The sequence below is a fragment of the Anastrepha ludens genome, chromosome 5, assembly GCF_028408465.1.
Source record: "Anastrepha ludens isolate Willacy chromosome 5, idAnaLude1.1, whole genome shotgun sequence".
NCBI classification, from domain to species: domain Eukaryota; kingdom Metazoa; phylum Arthropoda; class Insecta; order Diptera; family Tephritidae; genus Anastrepha; species Anastrepha ludens.
This window is the reverse complement of record NC_071501.1, coordinates 62,823,788-62,844,874: the sequence shown is the minus strand read 5'-3', so window position 1 is coordinate 62,844,874 and position 21,087 is coordinate 62,823,788. Positions and strand designations below refer to the sequence as shown.

At 35.4% G+C, this 21,087-nt stretch overlaps 2 protein-coding genes across 3 annotated transcripts; one reads left to right on the top strand and one right to left on the bottom strand.

Annotated features, from left to right (window-relative positions):
* Positions 1 to 273: 273 nt before the first annotated feature.
* LOC128863286 (integral membrane protein 2B) lies at positions 274 to 9,047 on the bottom strand. The gene is made up of 3 exons (XM_054102388.1): positions 8,736 to 9,047; positions 2,660 to 3,353; positions 274 to 1,685 (listed from the first exon to the last, which is right to left on the bottom strand). Exons 1-3 carry the CDS (start codon positions 8,859 to 8,861, stop codon positions 1,564 to 1,566), a joined length of 942 nt encoding a protein of 313 aa, XP_053958363.1. The 5' UTR covers positions 8,862 to 9,047; the 3' UTR covers positions 274 to 1,563.
* A 6,948-nt stretch (positions 9,048 to 15,995) lies between these two features.
* On the top strand, positions 15,996 to 17,228 carry LOC128862810 (post-GPI attachment to proteins factor 2-like). 2 transcript variants are annotated; one of them, XM_054101562.1, is made up of 3 exons: positions 15,996 to 16,461; positions 16,513 to 16,737; positions 16,810 to 17,228. In XM_054101562.1, the coding sequence occupies exons 1-3, from the start codon at positions 16,101 to 16,103 to the stop codon at positions 16,944 to 16,946; spliced, it is 723 nt and encodes a 240-aa protein (XP_053957537.1). In that variant the 5' UTR covers positions 15,996 to 16,100; the 3' UTR covers positions 16,947 to 17,228. The 2 variants fall into 2 exon arrangements, with proteins under 2 accessions (XP_053957537.1, XP_053957536.1); XM_054101561.1 differs by having other exon boundaries at positions 15,996 to 16,737.
* Positions 17,229 to 21,087: the final 3,859 nt, after the last annotated feature.

Below are 21,087 nucleotides of genomic sequence, written 5' to 3'. Positions count from 1 at the left end.
GCAACAACTCGATAATGATATATATATTCTATCATCAAATGCGTTTTTAGTTAAAAAAAATAAAACATTAAAATATATAATTTTTGCATGAATTTATTGAGAAAATTTATAAAATTTCACATCTTATAGTTTTATAGAGTCTGCATTTCGAATTACCGAAATAAATGCTCATGCCAGCAGTGCTGGCATTCCGAGTGCAAAGGGTTAAGTTCAAAGTAGAGGTGCAATACCATATTATCTTCGATTGTTACATCTTAAATAAGAATACTGGTGTTAAGACTGAGAAGGATCATTCTTTATTAACATTATTTTTAACATTGAAAAGTTGGTTTTCATACAATTCCTTTATATGCGATAGCTGTTTTATTCAAAATCAATCGTAAAACCCATTCGTGTTGATATTTTCGAAGTTTAATAAAATTTCTTACACATTTGCGCTGGATTTTAATTAACAAATCCCCTTCAAAATTTAATTATTGTTTGAGAGAACTTTTTTAGTCTTACACTGCATATAAATGATTTTAAAATATTGCTAATCGTATTTATAGACGTGACAGCAGTCATAAATTATATAGATACATGGAAAAGAGAACATAAAATGGAACTTGCACATCACAATCGGGGTTTAATATAATACTTACGAAATTTTTTCCTGCAAATCAACTGAAGTAGCATATTCTAATAAAAATGATTAGCTAAAAATATGCATATATTAAATAGTAATTTGTAGTGGAATACATTCACTATGTATTAACGCAAACACATAGTTTGTAAATTTGTAATTATAGCGAATAAACAGTGCGACAGTGTAGTTCTGGATTATTTGGTTCGTGAGTTGAATATCGCATGATAGCTATATGTAACCAGTAAGACTCTCTCTATTTTCTTGAAAGCAATACAGTTGTTTCACGTTGGTGGTGGTACTGTCGCACTGTGTTTTCTTTGACATATGTTACGATATACATACATAAGTATCATATAACACGATTTTAATATTTGTCACAATTCACTTTCGTTTAGGTACATAAATGTTTCTTATGCACAATAATTATTATTTCCGGTTCCACAACATATGCACCCCCACTTTTGTTTTCATTCATATTTACTTCTTCTATTTTAATATGTTGTTAACCATAGCTGATTGTTCAACTTGATGCTTTTTTGATTGTTATTTTAAATTTATTAAAAAGTGTATATGAATATTATAAACGCAAAAAAGTAAAATTTATAACAGCTGAAAATATTTTCAATAAATCGGAATTTCATCTAAAACAATTAAAAAATTGTGCTAATTATACTAATATATGTAATAAAAATATAACTCCCGGATTACCTGGCATTAATATTCGATTCACAAAGATAGAAATTAAGACTCCAATTAAGAAAAGTTTCAAAAATAGCCTTCGATATGATTCAATTTGGTTAAAATTAGAAATTCAGCAACATCAAGTTTTACAATCATACAAACTACACGCTACAAAAATGCCCGCAAGCACCGAAAATATTGAATAAAATAGTTTAATATAAATTTTGAATATTTAACAACAGTAAAATTTTTCACTGCTACTTTTTTTCGAACTGCTCGATGTCGCCGATATTTATCAAATCGAATTCGACAACTCCTTTACCCATGAATTCAGCAAATTTACCCGAATCTCCGACAGGTTTAGCTTCGCGTTTGAATACTACAAGAAATAGAAATATTAGAAATTAATGTACACATGTAAAGTATATGACAGTGTACTCTCTCTTAAGCGGACTCTAAGGGACTGAAAAAATGTTCCGCTTATGAGAAAAGTGCAGAAAAGTTTTTGGAAGGTTTGACGTGTTAAGTGTTGTCCGCGCAATAGACAAAAATTCTTAAGGATTTGGAGTATGTACTGAAAAAGCGGCCGCTTATAGAAGGTGTTCGTTAGGAGAGAGTACACTGTATATGTAAATATCTGGAATTTATAATTGTATGTACATATATATTATATTTTATTATTACACTATCACAATTTTTTTTCTGACGTGGAACACTGATGCTCAACTGCTGGCTATGTGGTTTGGGCCCTTTTTTCGAAAATTAGACTGGAAATGTATTATGATCAATGGATTACGATAGGAGGAGATATTAACAACCGGATTTTGGCCAATTATTCCTAATATGAAAATCACTAACATGAGGTTTCAACAGGGCGGTGCTGTGTGACACCACCGAAACAGTGAATTTATTTCAAACCGAATTTCCCGCTCGTATAATTTCACGAAATTCAGCTGCTACCGTGATTGAAAATTCGTAGGAAAGAATCGGCATCTGTAACCACTGCCATGCAATTCTGTCCGACATCTTTTTTCTTTTATAATTGCCCAGCCTCACTTTCTAAAATTTTAATCATTTTAATATAAGTTCTTTGCTTGCTTTTGTTTTGAAAACAAAGTTCTTGTATATATAATATAAATATAAATATAGGTATATGCACGGAACTATAGTTTTATGCCGCCTCCCATAGGCAGATGGCAGATCTTTTTAATGGTGGGTTTTGAACCAGGGTACTACTGAATAAGGGTACTACTTTGATAAGGTACACAGTTCCTTTTTTTAACAATGAAACGAGGACTAGGCAGTATTTAATATATGCAAATATTTTACTAAATAAATAAATAGTATACTAACCTCCCGAGACGTAATTCTCAAGCATGTAAACTTTCATTTCATAGCACTCATTGGCAATTCGCTCAGATATCATGGAGAGATCATTAATAGGCGGCATAACTACACGCATCTTGCGACGAACGCGATCAGTGTCGATGTTGTAGTAGCCCGACCCCATCTTTTGCATCAAATCGAGAAAACTTTTTGGCGGTAAGGTGGTGTCACGATCCAGTGGCATAATGAAACAGCGATTTGCCGTGGTATCAATTATCGCAGATTGATTCTCCTTGAAGTCATGCATAAAACGTCCACGACGCCCATCCTTGAAATCTGGTACATCAATCTTAGCATAACTCTCATTATCGCTCATGTCTAACTCGATTTCCTCGCGGAAGTAATCATCATCCAAAGCATTATAACCGTTAAAATTTGTGAGACGCGAAAACAAATTACGCCAGTCTAGTTCATCGTTTTGTTCGTACAGGCGTGGAACACTTATATTGCCAGTTTGCATGTATGGAATGTCACAAAGAGCACGATAGTGCAAATTCGAAGCAGTTGGTGCGTATGCGCGATATAAGGTGTAGCCACCAAGTAGGCCCATCATCATGACTACCACCGCAATAAGAAATAATAGCAGTGTTTTGAAGCACGATCCGGGCGGGCGATTGAAAACCATAGATTCAGCATCCGCGTCACCGTGATATGGAGCCGTCTGTAAACATAATTTCAAAATGAAGATATTTTAATAATGTTTTTTATTATCAATTTTAAGCATTTTTGTTTATCTACATTTCGCTAAACAGTATTGAGTTGCAAGCAGCATTATCTATCTTCAATAAACAAAACCGATATTTAAATTCTTAAAGTTATGCACACGTATGCATATACACGTATGTACATACACATAGTAGAAAAAGTCTGCGTTCACCTATGCAAATATTCTTTGCATTAGAAAAAGTTCAAAACAATAAATATTTCAGACATTTTTTTTAATGAGTTTTATTTAGTTCACTTAAACGTAACTATCACACATATTTCGCTACCAATAACAAAATCAAATTTAAAATGAGATCACATAAAATTAAAAAGGCCATTCAAACTAAACGGAAAAAGTTTGCGTTCACTTCAATAATAATAAAATAAAAGGCTTAAGATCATAGGAATGTTTTAAAATTAATAGCTAGTTGGATATCCACGCCTTTTTATGACTTCTAGAAGGCGTCTTTTCATTGATCCAACTAGTTTGTCTGTTATTTCTGGACTTATGGCTTCCCATTCCTCTTTAAGCGCGTTCTTAAGCAATTCCTTGCTGGTTATTATACGCTCTCGTTTTTTTTTTCTAGAACGCCCCATAAGTGCTCAATGGGGTTAAGGTCAGGTGATTGTGGGGGTGTGCGAAGTTGTTTTGGAACATTATACAACAACCACAACCTAACAATCTCTGCTGTGTGTTTCGGGTCGTTGTCCTGTTTTAAAACAAATCTTTCACCGAGTCCCAGTTTGATTGCACTTTCTTTCAAATTCGTTTTTAAAATATCGAGATAATCATATCTGTTCATTATCGACTCAATAAACTGTATATTTCCAACGCCCGAACTAGCCATACACCCCCATATCATGGCACCTCCTCCCCCATGCTTTACCGTAGGTACCAGATTTTGCTTTCCAAGTGCCGTTCCGTTTTTCCTCCAAATAATTTTACCTTTTATCCCGAAAATGCAAAACTTGCTCTCATCTGAAAAAATCACACTATTCCAACACTCTGGTGGCTTGTTTACGTATTCCTTGGCGAAAGCCATCCGCTTAAGTCGATTTACTCGCGATATGAAGGGTTTTTTTCGGGCCACTCTGCCGTGAAATCCGATTCTTTTTAGAATTTTTCTTACTGTATCTGGATGTACTTTTTTTTGGTATTTTACTTCTATGTCTTTTGAAATTTGGCTTGCTGTTAGTCGTGGATTAGACTTCACAAGAATATTTATGTTGCGTTCTTCTCTTTCCGTCAGTTTTTTTGGACGCCCAGAACGAGGCTTAGACTCCAAACAATTCGTTTGCTTGAAGTTGTTTATCACTCTTTGGACCGAGGAGTATTGCCTCCCAACAATTTTCGCGATTTCCCGATAGCTCTTACTATTTTGCCACAAACTTACAATGATTTTCCTTTCACCAATATCTATTTCTTTTCGCCCTTGGTCCACAGTAGCAAAAAATGTATTTCTAATATCAATTTTTCCCTCTTTAGATTTGTTCTTAACCGCGTCAACTACATGAATGATTTAAAATTAAATTTAACGTAATTGCCATGCAAATAATCGTCACTATTCGAAATGAACGCACACTTTTTCTGCTCAGCCTATTTAAGAAACTGTACTACAATCCCGTTATCTGAACACGACGCAGCTCAAACTCCAAAAAATTTTGTTCATACCCTCTACGAATAATTTTCTTTGAAATAAGTGAAAAGAAATAACTGAGAGTTTTAAGATAAACACGTTAAATTATTTTAATACTTTATAACAGTGGGTGAACGCAGACTTTTTCTACCATGTGTAGGTATATGTATATTTATGGGCGGTGCATATTACACATAGGGGTGAAATAGCGGGGAAATAAGAAGTTCTAAAGTTCTAAACATAGCAGTGAATGTTCGCTTTGTATTTGTAAAATTTCTATGAGGGGCCGCTCAATTACATTTGCTACAAGTTGCTGGGTATTTTTAGGGTGGAGTTTTTCGTTGACTCATGGTATACATCCACTGGATAACATAGAAATTTCATGTAAAACAGATATAAAAATTCGTATAGAATACAAATAAAAAAAATTGTGAATTAATATGAATAAAAAAATATTTTACAGTTAAATAGTTATACTTTATATTTCAGTAGTAACAGAAATGGACATATTGAAAACACCAAAATTAAGAAAAACATTTTTCTAATAGCGGTCGCCCCTCGGCAGGCAATGACAAATCTCCGAGTGTATTTCTGCCATTAAAAAGCTCCTCACAAAAAGTATCTGCCGTTCGGAGTTGGCTTAAAACTGTAGGTCCCTCCATTTGTGTAACAACATGAAGACGCACGCCACAAATAAGAGGAGCTCGGCCAAACACCCAAAAAGGGTGTAAGCGCCAATTATATAGGTATGGATATATACTTAGTGCAGCTAAGCATATACATATGCATGTACTATACAGATGTACATATTATATTAAATTAAATGTAAGGATCCCTAACAATTACGACCATTTGCCGATTTAGGAAAGATAGAAGAAAACAACTAAAACCTTTTATATGATTGTTTTTCTTTTTTTATATGTAATACAATACATATTTCTTTTCAAAGTATGGAATCTAAAACAATGCAACGTTGCAATTGTATAAATCGCTGAATTAACATCAAGTATGTATATACAGTTTGTCAAGAATATCTTTGCATAGTGAAGAAAAATTTAAAATTCTAGCTTTGATCGAGAATTCCAACAACAAATAAAAAAGCGAACAAAAAATTTATACACACATTCCATTACTGTACTTGTCTACGACTATTAGTTATTAAATAAACACACACATTACAAAAATAACAAAAATAAATAAAATGTCAAAAGAATCTTTGCATAATATTAATATGTTGCATAATGTTAATATTTTGTATGTCCTCCTTGGGCATCAATTACCGCTTGAAGACGACTTCGCATTGATTTAATTAGTTTCGGAATATCATACTCCAATGATATTTTTCCCCACTCTTCTCTGATGAATCTTATTAATTGAGTTTTATTAATTGGTGATCTTTTTCCTACTTTTTATTCTTCGTCGGGACTTTCGGCGGGAGTATCAATAACTTTGATAATGCAATTGTGCTGATATCAGGGGTTTTTTCCTAAGCACTCTTGAAGAATATTTGTGTTTTTGCAACACTTCTCGACTTTACGACAATCTCTTTTTTTTTGTTTGCTTTTTTATTTGTTGTTGGAATTCTCGATCAAAGCTAAAATTTTATATTTTTCTTCACTATGCAAAGATATTCTTGACAAACTGTATATATGTACATACATGTATATGCATATTGTCGAATGTTATACTCGTATGTACATACATATGTATGCAATTCTTTCATTTGCACTTTCGTAAGCTGTTTCCCAAGCTCAAGTTGCCGCTCCGTGGAAAACATTTTGAGACAATTGAAGTCATAAAAGAGAATTCGAAGAACACACTCGAGCTTGACTTGTTTACAGTAGCACAGAAAACAAACTATGTGACATATCACGCTGAAATTTGCCATGTAAGCTTATAACAGTCCTACCAAAAAACAAAAAATGTATTTTTGCCATATGTCATCCGCGGACCGTTTTATTGATAACGTCTCGTTCATATTTGAGCAGAAGGTTCATATTTGAGCAGAAGGTTCTGTGTAAAAAAATATTTATTTAATTAAAACTTTCTTCTGTCTTATAGATACATATTTAAAGAATAATTTCTGAAATTTTCAAAAAAAAATATTAAAACTCCTCCATTGTGACGTCATTTCCGGTGACCCCTCGAAAAAAAGGTGCGTCCGCGTTGTCAGCATAACCCCTGACAGGATTATCGAAAATAAAAAAACTAAAATAAGTGTTTAAGTTAAGACTATAAACTCTTGCTTGAACGAAGGAAAGAAAATAAAAGTAAAAATTGGAGTTTTGGCAGACATTTTTCCAAAAAAATTAAAATTTCGGTGAAATTTGCTTGACATTTAGTTTTTTTTTAAATAGGTGTAATTGAAAAAAAAAATCCTTCGTTCAAGCACGAGTAAATTGTATCTCGAACACTTGTGTAAAATTTCATCAAGATCGGTTGAGCAGTTTTCGAGAAAATTTGACAACCGACTTTGAAAACACGGTTCCGAGAAAAAGTTTTGAGTAACAATAAAAGTGGCTTGGAGGGCATACCTTCCAAAGGCTGTATCTCCGGAACTATTATTCGGATCGACTTGAAAATGAAGGATAATATTCTTGAGATATTGTAGAAATTAATATGCCAAAAAAATCGATTTTTTGAAGCCACGAAACCCATGTAACCCCTTAAAAATGCTTACTTTTTTCATAATATATTGTATATACATGTTACAAAAAAAAATATTTTTACAAATACTGAAAATTTGGAATAAAAATCGCGCGATTTTTAGTCCAAATTTTCGCCTGCGGCGCCTTTTTGTTTTCAAAAATATATACATGTTACAAGAACAAATATTTTCATAATTACTGAAAATTTAGAATAAACATCGTTGATTTTTAGTCCAAATTTTCGCCTGCGGCGCTTTTTTGCTTTAAAATATACATACATGTTACAAAAACAAATATTTTTAAACTTCTCCTGGGGGTTTTATAGGGACCCTAGGAAGTTGGGACTTTCACAGTTATAATGGTGTGACCTTGCTCTTCCTAATGGGCGGTGCCACGCCCCCTCCGCCACCCATTCAAATATATCGTGGTAGTCATGGAAAGTTTTGCCATATTTTTTGCTAATATGTAGGTGAGAGATTCCTTAATTGGTATTGTAAATTGTCATGTTATTAGAGAACATTTATGGTAAGTCTATCCACATAAAAATGCTATATTCAATTGTTCAAGATCAGCAAACACGAAATTTATTTCAAACTTTAATTTTTTTATTTAAAAGGATTACGCACAAAACTTTCTCAAAACATCCGATATCAAAAACCCCGATTTCGATATTAACTTTGGTAATATTTCTTTTATTTAAATTTTGGAAAATCGATATACATATTAACCTAGCGAAAACCTTTGTCTTTATGCTGTACAAGCACATATTTGTGTGGTACTCGAGTTTTCGTGCTGTTGAATGTGTTTTGCAAAGGCAATGATTGCAAGGCTAGCCCTTATATGTAGTTGTTGTAGAACGAAAGTGAAAAGTGCAAGGCTATTCTAATCAATCAAAAATATTGCATACGAAAACCACACTTCAAGTCAATGACTAACAAAGTAGTTGTTTTTATACCCAGTTTCTTATTTCATCAAAAACAGCGACTGTTACCTTTGAGATTTCGTGAATTTTCTAAGCATTACACAACGAAAAAATTAAAAATTATAACTTACGCTCAAAAGGGTTGTATGTGCTACACCTCCACGGAATGACGATGCATCATCATGTCCGCCCAAAGCCAATGGTAGCGGAACCTTCTCTGCCTTCTTTTCATTCGATGGCTTCGTCAGAATAGTCATCTCTTCAGCAAGTTACAACAGCTTAATAATTTTTCAATGTCAAATGCTTATTTTGTATTTTATATTGAAATCTCTGGCTTTGCAATTTTCTTAATTATCCAATTTAGTTTCCCTGCCAACACTATTCCCCAAAATAATTTTGCGTCTTAAGTTCTCTATTCTGCAAAGAAAATATGAATACGGAAAAAACAAAACATGAATGCGTCCAGTGATGCCAGAACGAGAGAATTTTCCCTTTTTGTAATAATTTGTATGTAGCTGTAGAATAAAAAGTGGGAGCTTTGAAAATTCATCCTTTTTCCTTTCTCAGTTGACCACACATCTTTAATAACATAAAAATACAGTTTTGCAGTTGCACAGATATCTCTTGAGTAAAACATAAAGCAATTTTATTTAAAGAAAAAAAGCCATTCCCATTCCCACGACAGTCTGTTTTCCGTTACCGGAACGGCCCGGATTTTTATCTGGCCAAGAACTGTTATGCTGGAAACAGTCACCGACTTACGTAGTCCCTTACCGTAGCCCCTAGAGAGCACAAAATTGAGCAAAACTCATCCCGTAGAGAACAACTGCGTTCTTTTAGTTACATATTTACACAATACATCGGTTTGTGTACGTATGAGTTTGGTTGTATCTACACAATGTTGCCATTGATATTTTTGCTTACACATTTTTTCAGACATCCGCGTTATCAGTTACAATTTTTCATTGTTTAATAAACCAAAGCCAAAAACCAACAAATGCAAATAGTTCATTCATCTATAATTAACATTATTCAACATTGTTTTTAAGTTATTTTAACAAAAATTAAAATTTTTCCAAGTTTATTTTGTAAATGATTTCGAAATGTACTGTTTGGCAACACTGTGTGTTGAGAGAGCAATCCTGAGAGGAAATTTTCAAAAATCCTGCGACAAAATCTACGATACTATGATACGGAAGGGAAGTAATTTTTCATTTACATGGGGTTCTCATTAGTTTGATCGTAACAGCTGACAGGGGACAGCGTTTACGTCGGTGACTGTTTGCAGAATTACTCCAGAGCAGCATTTAACATGTATGGCGAAATTATAAAATCATTCCATTGATAAACTGTGGTATGAAATTTTACGCGCCGCACACACTAAACAGAATATTAAATATAAGAGTCTCTTTTGCTTCGAAAACCATCAACAAAAAATCAAATGAAATTGTGCAAAGAAAAGTACATTTCCCAGTATTTCAGTTGATATAATTGTAAAAGTAAATAAAAAGTTATACATAAATATACATACATGACAAGGGATTACCTTCTTTGAAAAAGAGAGAAAACGGGAAGATTGGGGCCTTGGTATGTTTTTCTCTATATTTCCGGGCCAGGGTGAATAGATTTCTCGATCATTCTTGTGTGCTAGCATCATAGAAAACATGCAATGAACGCAAGGCGAATTCACTTAAGGTGATTTCGCTGTAGCAGCTCATTCATAACAAACAAAAGGAAGAGAACTTGCATGTTTGTGAAAATTCTATGAATGGCATGGAAATGGTGATTTGTGACATTTAAACTAAAGAAAACGAAGTGATGTGTGTTAAATCATGAAAGTGTGTATTTAGAATTTCTTGTATTTGGTTGTTGTTGTAGCGGTATAAACATACCCCATGGTGCTGAAGTGGCAAGGATATAAATCTGGCTCATTCCGATAACTTAGAACCGATTGCCGTGCCTTTAGTCTGGTTGTTTCTATTGCTTTCGCCTACTCTTCCTCTTCACAAGCAAGTATTTCTCCTTTTGTTTGTGTATTCATGGAGCCTGACGACTTAGCGCATTCAGAAGGCGCAATTTTGTATGTTATCATTCTTGATGAATTGTTATATTAAAGAAGAAAACTATGCATTAAAATTTTTGGCATAAAACGCGTATATTAATTGAAGAATTTGTGTCAAACAATTTGCAACTTTGTCCCTGTTGTTATGAACACAGCTGTACGTTTGGAAATATTAATTTTCGATGTTCTCACATGTTACTTCATATATTTTTTTAAGCTTTAAATAAAAAATATAAAAAACAAGAACACAGAACAGTTCAAAATTTTATGTCACAGCTTATTTCATGCGTTAGAATATAAGGAGTATGGTCTAGGAGTATTTCTAGATATATCAGGGGCCTTTAAGAACGTGACGAAAGATGCTATTTTAAATAGCTATTAGCTAGCAGTAAGATAAGAGCTGAATGGAACGATACGAGAGTCACCAAATATGCATGCAGAGGCACTCCGCAAGGTGGGATACTATCGCCGCTATTATGGGTACTTGTAGCAAATGAACTGCTCAAGAAATTGGAAGAAGGGGCACCAAAACTAGTGGTATATGCAGATGACATAGCTATAGTAGTTACGGGAAAGTATCTGGACACCATCAGTAATGTGATGAATAACACACTTAAAACGGTACACCAATGGACATCTCGCGTAGGGCTAGGGATAAACGACGGAAAAACGGACATGGTACTTTCTATCAGGAAGTACAAGGTCCCGACGTGGAAGCTCCCGAAGCTAGGCAACAACGAACTACTTCTCAAAGATTATGCGAGGTACCTCGGAGTAGTACAGGACAGCAAATTGCTGTGGAAGCACAACGTTGAGGAGAGGGTAAAAAAGGGCAGTAATGCGTTGTGCGCATCTAAAAGAATGTTGGGCGTTACTTGGGGTCTATCACCCTGTCTGATGCATTGGTGCTACACGGCAGTAGTAAACCGATATTGCTGTATGGAGCCTTAGTATGGTGGACTGCTACAAGAAAACTGACATACTTAATGCCACTGGAAAGATTCAACGATTCGCTGCTCTGTGCATACAGAGTGCGATGAAAACCACTCCAACGGCGGTGCTGGGAATGATACTCAGCATACCACCTATTGACCTTATGGCGGAAAACCTGGCAGCGAAATCCGCGAGGAGGCTAGTGGTTGCTGGGGTAGTCACCTGCAGAACCTTCGGACACAGCTCAATAGGAAAGTGGGGCTCAGGTTGCACATACTACATGACTCCGTACTTTGATTTGGAGAGAAGGTTTCGCCCTACAATTCAAGAGGACGGACGGCACAAAGGCATGAAGCCTGGCCATAGAACTTTTCACATCTATACAGACGGCTCCAAAACTTTAGACGGAGTGGGAGCGGGTATTTACTCCTCAAAACTAGGGATAAGGCAGCCTATCAAGCTGCCAGACCACAGCAGTATTTTCCAAGTGGAAGTTTTTGCTGTGGGAAAAGCCGCAGAGCTAGCCTGCACTAGAACAAGAAAGAACTCAACAATTTATATGTATACACGTGGACAGACAAGCAGCAATAAAAGCAATAAGCTCATATTGTATTAAGTCCAAAAATGTTCGACGGAGCAGGGAGACCATAGAAAGGCTACCCGCAAACTGCATATCTATTGGGTACATGGTCACAAAGGCATTATGGGGAACGAAATAGTAGATGAGATAGCAAAAAGTACTGTTAGACTACCATTTGAACAAGAGAACCACATACCAAAACCGCTAAATACTATACGTCTCAAAACCAGATCTCTCAGCTCTGCTTAGATTCGCCAAAAGCGCTGACATCCTACATGATGTCTACTTTCGGTATTCATAAAGGTCGGTCTCCATCTGGTATCGCTAGAGACCAAAAGGCTTATGCGTGGCTTATTGCCAACCAGGCTAACCTAACCTAACCTTATTTCATGCAGTATGCATTTTTTCTTAAATTTAAGTTAAAATAATGATTTAAAAATGATTCAGTACTTTGTGTGGTATCCTTTGTTATCGTTACTTCCGGTCCGATTTTGTTCCACTCCTCCAAAATTACGGGTTTTATCTGATTTCTATTGCTTATGCGGTATATGCGGATTTCTGTTTCCAGTAATGACCATAAATTCTCGATGACGTTCATGTCAGGTGATTGAGCCGGTGGTTGCATTAAATGTGGACAGTTCCATATAAGCCATGTCTGCACGATTTCCGCCTTATGTTTAGGGTCATTGCCCTGGTAGAAACGGAAATATTGAAGTCTTCCAAGTTTTACATTGTTTTGTCCATAATACCCTCGACAAACACTAAATTTTCTATTCCGGCTGCTGACATACATACCCATACCATTACACTGGCACCACCATGTTTCACAGTCGGCTTTATGTTGCTTTTGTGGAGCTCTGTATTAGGTTTCCGCCAGACGTAAGACGTTCCATCAGAGCCGAATAGGTTATATTTGCACTCGTCAGAAAATATTACCGTCTTCCAGAAATCAAAATCTTTAATTTTGACCTCTCCGGCGAAGGCAACTCGGCTCAATTGATTTTTTTTTTTTATTTATGAGTGGCTTCTTTCGAGATACTCGACCATTAAAGTCCTTTTCACGTAGTACCCGTCGCATTGTTTCGACGCAACATGATTTGCCCACTTCCTGCTGAATTTCGTTTAGCAGTTTGGGAGCCGATAGCATTGGGTTTTCTTTTATTTTTCGAACAATTAAATGCTCATCACGTTCGTCAAAAATTTTATTTGAGATACATCGGCCTTTATTTTGCACCCGATTTTCATGAACGAAGCTCTCAATGATATTTTGTACTGTAGCACTACTCAAACAAACTATTTCCGCCAGTTTTCGTTGCGACTTTCCGCTTTGAAAATGCTTGATGACCAGTTCTCGCTGTTCAATCATAGTACGTCGGACCATTTTTTATATATTTTTATATTGTCCACTTGGCGATCACAAACATACTAAAAATTGCCTAGAACAATAACTGTGCGCTAGTTACATAAACTAGAAATTCAAAATACCGTTAGCCAAGCGACTAGCCGCTGACACAACATAAACAAGTGCTCGCATGAAATAAACTGTGAGCCAAGGTGGATTTATTATAGGTGACAGCAACCACATATAAGTAAATCCCTACATGTATTTGTTGTTGCGTTTGGTCCAAGCATCACGTCAAAATCAGTAATCAAATGTAAACATACCAATACATACAAACAAAGCATATCATATTGACGTAAGCCATACCTACGACGAAAAATTCAGCTGGGTGAATGCTATCACCTATAATAAATCCACCTTGCTGTGAGCAAAGATACCGCATTCACCCGATTTACACGAGGAGACATCTGGAAGGGAGACACTGGAAATTCTCTTTTGAAGTTTCATTCGCGTTCACACAGGCAAAATTGTTTTCGGCGACATTTTGACATTTAATACTTTAGCATCGTCTGGTTCGGATGTATTCTAGCACGCGCTTACATGTAAAGCAGAGAGCGTTCGACAACAGTTTCTTAAATATATGAATGAAAAATGCAAACTGGTTAAATAATAAATAATTTGTTGTTTTTTTATTGAAATATATTTATAAATTCTTATACTTGAATAAAAAAAATTAAATTAAAAGTACTTCATATGTAAATAATTAACTTAAAACTAACTTGAGTAACTAGAAATGCGAGGAAAATTAGAATTCAACATAAACATGCCCCATAGTATATTTTAAATTATACCTACTTTACTAGCAAAAATAATCGTGCATTTCCCAAGCAGTGTTCGGATGTTTGTCATCTTTGTTATCTTCCGTTTGCTTGAAAACCAACACATAACTCAGAACCTTCTCCCACAAAAGAAAAAAACGAATGAAGCAACTGTCAAAAATTGGAAAGATTGGAAATACGAATAAGAAGAGCAAAGCGTGTCGCCGAGTACGGGAGACAAAATCCCTTCTCTCTTCCTCGACCGTCCTTCGCCCTTGAACAAAATGTTTCCCTTCCAGATGTCTCCTCGTGTAAATCGGGTCATTGTGGTTGCATTTCATCCCGTAGTGTGAGTGAAACAATATTTCCACCAATTCTGCTCTACTCATTATGTTAGTAAATCATTTAACTTATCATGTACATACAATTGTTTTTTAAATTGCGACAATTTATCATTCTGCAATTTAAATTCATAAACTGGAACTGCATGAATGCTGTGAGCTACTGTATATTTCGTCGATTAATCGATTAGTATTCGGGTATTTATAATTTCGTTTCTATTTACAAAAATCGATACATGTAAAGTTGTCAAACTCATCAGCTGAGTTTGTGTGCCACCTAGTGTTGCCAGATTCTTTCCCAAAAAACTGGAACTTTTGAAGCAAACTGTATTTTCGACCAAAAACTAGATTTCTTTAGAAAACTATGTGTTATTTTGTTTCCTTCAATCTAAATAACAATTAAAAAAACATATCGCATTTAAAATAAAATAATGTAAACAGTTTTAGTTTTACTCAAATATTTAAATCACATTTGGTTTTAATGATGTTCGGTTGCATTAATTTTCGTAAAGTGCTTTGGTCATTTTTTTAGGTATATAATATATAGATATATACTGTTAAGCGTTTGGCTTACACAATTTTTGCGTGTTTAGCCGAGATCCTCTTCCAAATTTTTTAATACATACATCTAATTCGATACCTAGTTTTCTACAATCTGCAACATTTTTTGTTAAAGAAATCTTAAGTTTTAGAAATACGAGTTATTCTAATATATTTTTTATTTTGTTTCATTCAAATTGATTTGGGAAAATATTCTTATCGGTGTTTCAAAATGTCAGAAGTTAATACTTGACTAGCAAAATTTATTGGAGGTAATTCACGTAATTCACCATCAACAACCTGTATTTCTTCACGGTCAAATCTGAAATTTCGGGAAAAATGTAATTTACACCACGATGTACAGAATGTAAAGATGTGGCCAACATTAAACCGTTAACCGGGTCTCAGCGAATTTGAAGGGATTAGCTGATTTGTTTACATAGTAGAGGAGTTTATAGCGATTTGCCTACAACAGAGGTCGGTAAAAATGAAGATTCGTCATATGCTAAAAAATAAATGCAGCCACACTACCCATCTTTTTTCATTGTCTTCTGAATGTTATCTATGGCCTGAAGTTCGATTGGAAGAGCGTAAGGACACGGGTGAAATGAGCGTGCACAATTGTGTGGTCAAGTCTCCTATGACGTAGCAACCAAAGCTACTCTCACAATTTTGCTTCGAATGGCCAACTCTTGTAGGTATTTAAAACAAAAACTGTTAGTTCGCCTAAAAACTTTAATTTACAGTTAAAACTGTGAATCTGGCAACATTGGTGCCAACTGATGCTTGCAATTTTGGGCGGAGAACATCAGTACAAGTTGGCTGAAATTATAATGTAAATAAAGAGAAAACAACTATAAAAGCGTGATTTTATAGTATTATGTTACCAACATTAACGACTTACGACCGATTAGATGGCCCAAAACCTCTATTCTGCATTCCTTTTGGCAAAGTTGCAATTGGAGTTGTGAGTCTACCACTAGGCAGTTTTATATTTTGTGTAGTTTGGTCGCTATTCTTCGAATTTGACCGTTCCACTTCAACGCACTGTGATGTACCCAATTATCTACCCTCCATATCAGCGGCTATAGGAAATTATGAGCCACAAAAAACTGTTTGGCGTTTGGCGATTACCTTGCAACTGCCTGCTCGACTTGCTGTTACTAAAATATACTTGCAGTATTATAAAGACACAATACGAAGGAATCGTCGTATATATGCTGCTATTGCTTGCTTGCTAAGTATGGTTGAAAATTTTGCGCTGCTAAGTCTATCATTATGGACCTCTTTAGATAATTACCCGATTCATAGAAACTCCTTCATTGTATTTATTGCCTGCAGTGAGATTTATATGCTTATTTCTTACATCCTCAACAAAAATGGCCGCAGATTACCGCTCTTGCCGATAGAAGAAAAGTCATTGTTATACAAACGAAATTTGTTTATAACAAATGTTACTGCATTTATTTTGGCGGGCTATTGCTTCCTGCGGCATAATTCCTTATGCGAGCCGGGTGGTAAGTTACTAAATTAAATTGGAAATAATCGAACAATTAACGCAAAAAATGTATTTAATTTTTTATCTTTAGTCTACACATTATTTGCACTTTTCGAGTATGTTGTCGTGCTGACGAATATGGCTTACCACATGACTGCTTACTGGGATTTTCATGCAATGCATGTCTGCTTTGATTGGGAGCGGGGACTTTATTTATCACAATTTTAATTAAATTGAGGAAATTGTTTTATTTTTTTTTTTATTGTAGCATCGAAGTGTTAGTATGTAGATGTATATATATAATTTTAAGTCGAAACATTACTTAACTTTACAAATGAAAAACTTATTTTTTACGTAAACGTTCGCAGGAAATTATGAAGTAAGAAACCATTTATGTGCACGCTCAAAATGGTGCACACTGTGCTATGTACTATATATATTTTGCTCAAAAGACGAAAGGTACTATATAAGTAGTTAGCAAAAAGCAATAAACCAAGCTGAGATATAGTACATTAATTTTTATTTATTTGAACCAAATGTCCAAGCAAGAAAATGAAATACCAAAAATAACGGTCAATTGGGTCCAACCAATAACCCAGTTAAGATCATAAGGAATTCTTAGGTGAAGTATATGTATATTTAACGCATCTACCTAATCAATCATATTTTGTACGAATTTATGGAATGAATTATTCACTCACGATTCATATATTCGAATCAAATCCTTCAAAGTTATTTTGTATCCAGTTACTGGACAAGAAGAATATCTTTGCATAGTGAAGAAAAATATAAAATTTAAGCTTTGATCGAGAATACCAACAAATAAAAAAGCAAACAAAAAATGTATACACACATTCCATTACTGTACTTGGCTACGACTATTAGGAGCCAACAGTTAGACACCAACAGTCTTTGCATAACTGATGAAAACAACAAAAAATGCAGTTATTTTCCGCGAATTTCATTCATTTGGGTTTTTTTGCAAATGGTATGGAATGTGAAAGGGGTAAGAAATTATTTAGTTATAAAGTGATTGCCTTCAGTGCTTCAAGTGATCTCAGATTTGAATAAAAAAATGCCAGGAAAACAAGTTTCAAACAATATTATTCAATTAGTGTATTACAATCACTACAAAGACAAATCAGCCAGAGAAATCGCCGATATGTTCTCCCTCAAAATTAGAACTGTATATAATATAATAAACCGTGCAGAAAATGAAAGACTCGAGTTGAAAGGATCTACAGGGTTAAGAGTTTCTCATGTACTGTTCGAAAAGTGTTGTTGACCCGGAAAACTCGAACAAATTTAAATACAAATACTATCAAGATAATGATCCCAAACATAAATCTTATTTATGCAGGTCCTGGTTACTCTACAACTGCACCAAAGTTATTGATACTCCCGCCGAAAGTCGGGACATTAACCCAATCGAAAATTGGTGGGTTCATTTAAAACTGAAAGTAGGAAAAAGATCACCAACTAATAAAACTGAATTAATAAGATTCACCAGAGAAGAGTGGGAAAAATACCATTGGAATATGATATTCCGCAACTAATTAAATCAATACGAAGTCGTCTTTAAGCGGTAATTGATGTCCAAGGAGGACATACAAAATATTAACCCGAAAAGACAGCATTTTTTGTTATTTTCATCAGTTTTGCAAAGATTTTTTTGACACATTTTAAATAGAGTAAACATCTTTTGTTGTTGTTGTTTTTGTAATGTGTGTGTTTATTTAATAACTGTTGGCGCCTAATAGTTGTAGACAAGTACAGTAATGGAATGTGTGTATAAATTGTTTGTTGGCTTTTTATTTGTTGTTGGAATTCCCGATCAGAGCTAAAATTTAAAATTTTTCTTCACTATGCAAAGATATTCTTTCAGATACTCTGCAAATGACTCTTGTTGAGACGCTTTTTCTCAGCGTTTCAGATGTATCTTTAAATGGAACCGGATTCTTTAACGCGCCGCCAATTTTCCGACGTTGATCATTCGAATACCACCACTGAATGAATTGTAGAAAGAACGCAAATACCTCGAGCACTTTTAGAAATATGTAGGTAGTCGTATTTTCGTTTGGGTAACGTAATGTCAAACCGAGGGATCGAAAAATAGGCAAGTGGCTGGTGGCATATTTTATAAAGTACAAAGCGCTTAGTGCCTGTCGCTCCATAATTGATATGTCTTCATGTATTCATTCATAATTGATATGTCTTCGAAGTATGGTAACAATGTTAGAATGTGGCAGATATCACTTGGTCCCCCGCACTGGGGTTGGCGCAGGAGGGAAGAGGATTGGCTATGTTTGGGGAGTTGTGTTGCGCTGATAAGCTCCTTACCGTGGAGGTATGGGTTGTGATGGCGGTTGGTAGTGCCGGCCTGTCAGGGGATGTAGTAGCCGTTGAGGCATCGGACGCCTGGTGGAGGAGCAACACGTGGCCACATACCGTGTGGAGTACTCCCTGTGTGACTTAAGGCTTGAACAGGTCTTAAGGTGGCTTCACCCGTTGCACTTTTTTCACCTAACCGAGGTGGAGTTCCAGTGCAGGCATTTATGGCAAACGCAGCAATAGAATATCTCTGGCCAAGGGTACCCTTTTTGGGTGTTTGGCCGAGCTCCTCCTCTTATTTGTGGTGTTCGTTTTGATGTTGTTCCACAAATGGAGGGACCTACAGTTTCAAGCCGACTCCGAACGGCAGATATTTTTATGAGGAGCTTTTTCATGGCAGAAATACACTCGGAGGTTGGCCATTGACTGCCGAGGGGCGACCGCTATGGCTACGGCGGCCGCCAAAACATTGGACGAATAAAAATAAGAGAATTACCAAACGGTTTCGTGAATGAATGTGTTTCATTTTAGTGGGTTTGCGACTTTCTTCAAAATTAATTAGATATTAAAATAAAAATTCAATAACTACTAAAATGAAGCAGATTTTCAGATACTTTCAGTTCAAAGAATTGCAAAAATGGTGCATCACAAAGGGTTAATTGCATTTTTACGAAATTTCATTATAAATCAGGTATGAGAGAATTGGACTGAATCAAGAGAGCATGCAGTGGCTCACAGCGATTTCATGCAGTTTCAGTTTATGAATTTAAATTATTGCAGAATGATAAATTTTCGCAGTTTAAAAAAAAGTTTAATGTAAATATTTAGTTAAATGATTTGTACAACATAATGAGTAGAGCAGAATTGGTGGAAATATAGTCCCACTCATACTACTGGCCTCTGGTGACGCTCCAGCATGCTGTCCAGCAGGTTTATATGTGTGCGTGTCGGGTGCTTGACGCTAATATCTAAAATTTTTGATTTTCATCAAGCAAAAGCCGACAACAAGTATGTGTGACACGAAGCAAGTACGAGTGTCACCCCACACGCACACATATAAGCCTGCTGGACAAGCATGCTTGATCGTCACCAGAGGCCATACGGGATGAAATACAACCACAATGCGGTATCTTTGCTCACAGCTTATTTCATGCAATCACTTGTTTATGTTGTGGCAGCGGCTAGTCGCTCGGTTAACGGTATTTTGAATTTCTAGTTTATGTAACTAGCGCACAGTTATTGTTCTAGGCAATTTTTAGTATGTTGGTGATCGCCAAGTGGACAATATAAAAATATATAAAAAATGGTCCGACGTACTATGATTGAACAGCGAGAACTGGTCATCAAGCATTTTCAAAGCGGAAAGTCGCAACGAAAACTGGCGGAAATAGTTTGTTTGAGTAGTGCTACAGTACAAAATATCATTGAACGCTTCGTTCATGAAAATCGGGTGCAAAATAAAGGCCGATGTACCTCAAATAAAATTTTTGACGAACGTGATGAGCGTTTAATTGTTTGAAAAATAGAAGAAAACCCAATGCTATCGGCTCCCAAACTGCTAAACGAAATTCAGCAGGAAGTGGGCAAATCATGTTGCGTCGAAACAGTGCGACGGGTACTATGTGAAAAGGACTTTAATGGTCGAGTAGCGCGAAGGAAGCTACACATAAATAAAAAAAATCAATTGAGTTGAGTTGCCTTCGCCGGAGAGCTCAAAATTATAGATTTTGATTTCTGAAATGTATTCAGATATGTATCCAAGACGACTTAAAAGTGGAAGCCGAAAAGGATATAAAAAACTTTGGAAAATTCTACAAACTCGCTTCTAATTAAATTATTATGTTTCAATTAAGTTAATTTTAATACAAATAATTAATAATTATAAACATTCCAATCGCACAATTTCTCCATTAAGCAAAAACGAACTGTTTTCGTTAGTTATTTTTGGGGCGTTTTCTCTGGCAGCCCGCTATTGCGCCTATCAGCTGTTCAAAATCCCTTAATGTGTGAGTGCTGCCAAGTTTTGAAACGTCCTCAT

What these genes read in the sequence shown, in the direction of transcription:
- LOC128862810 (XM_054101561.1), top strand. Translation starts at nt 16,101, where the DNA reads ATGTTACCAACATTAACGACTTACGACCGATTAGATGGCCCAAAACCT. An exon ending in TTCCTTATGCGAGCCGGGTG is followed by an intron (nt 16,738 to 16,809) that starts GTAAGTTACTAA and finishes TTTTATCTTTAG; the next exon opens with TCTACACATTATTTGCACTT.
- LOC128863286 (XM_054102388.1), bottom strand. Translation starts at nt 8,861, where the DNA reads ATGACTATTCTGACGAAGCCATCGAATGAAAAGAAGGCAGAGAAGGTT. An exon ending in CACATACAACCCTTTTGAGC is followed by an intron (nt 3,354 to 8,735) that starts GTAAGTTATAAT and finishes TTATGTTTACAG; the next exon opens with ACGGCTCCATATCACGGTGA. An exon ending in TGAGAATTACGTCTCGGGAG is followed by an intron (nt 1,686 to 2,659) that starts GTTAGTATACTA and finishes TATTTCTTGTAG; the next exon opens with TATTCAAACGCGAAGCTAAA.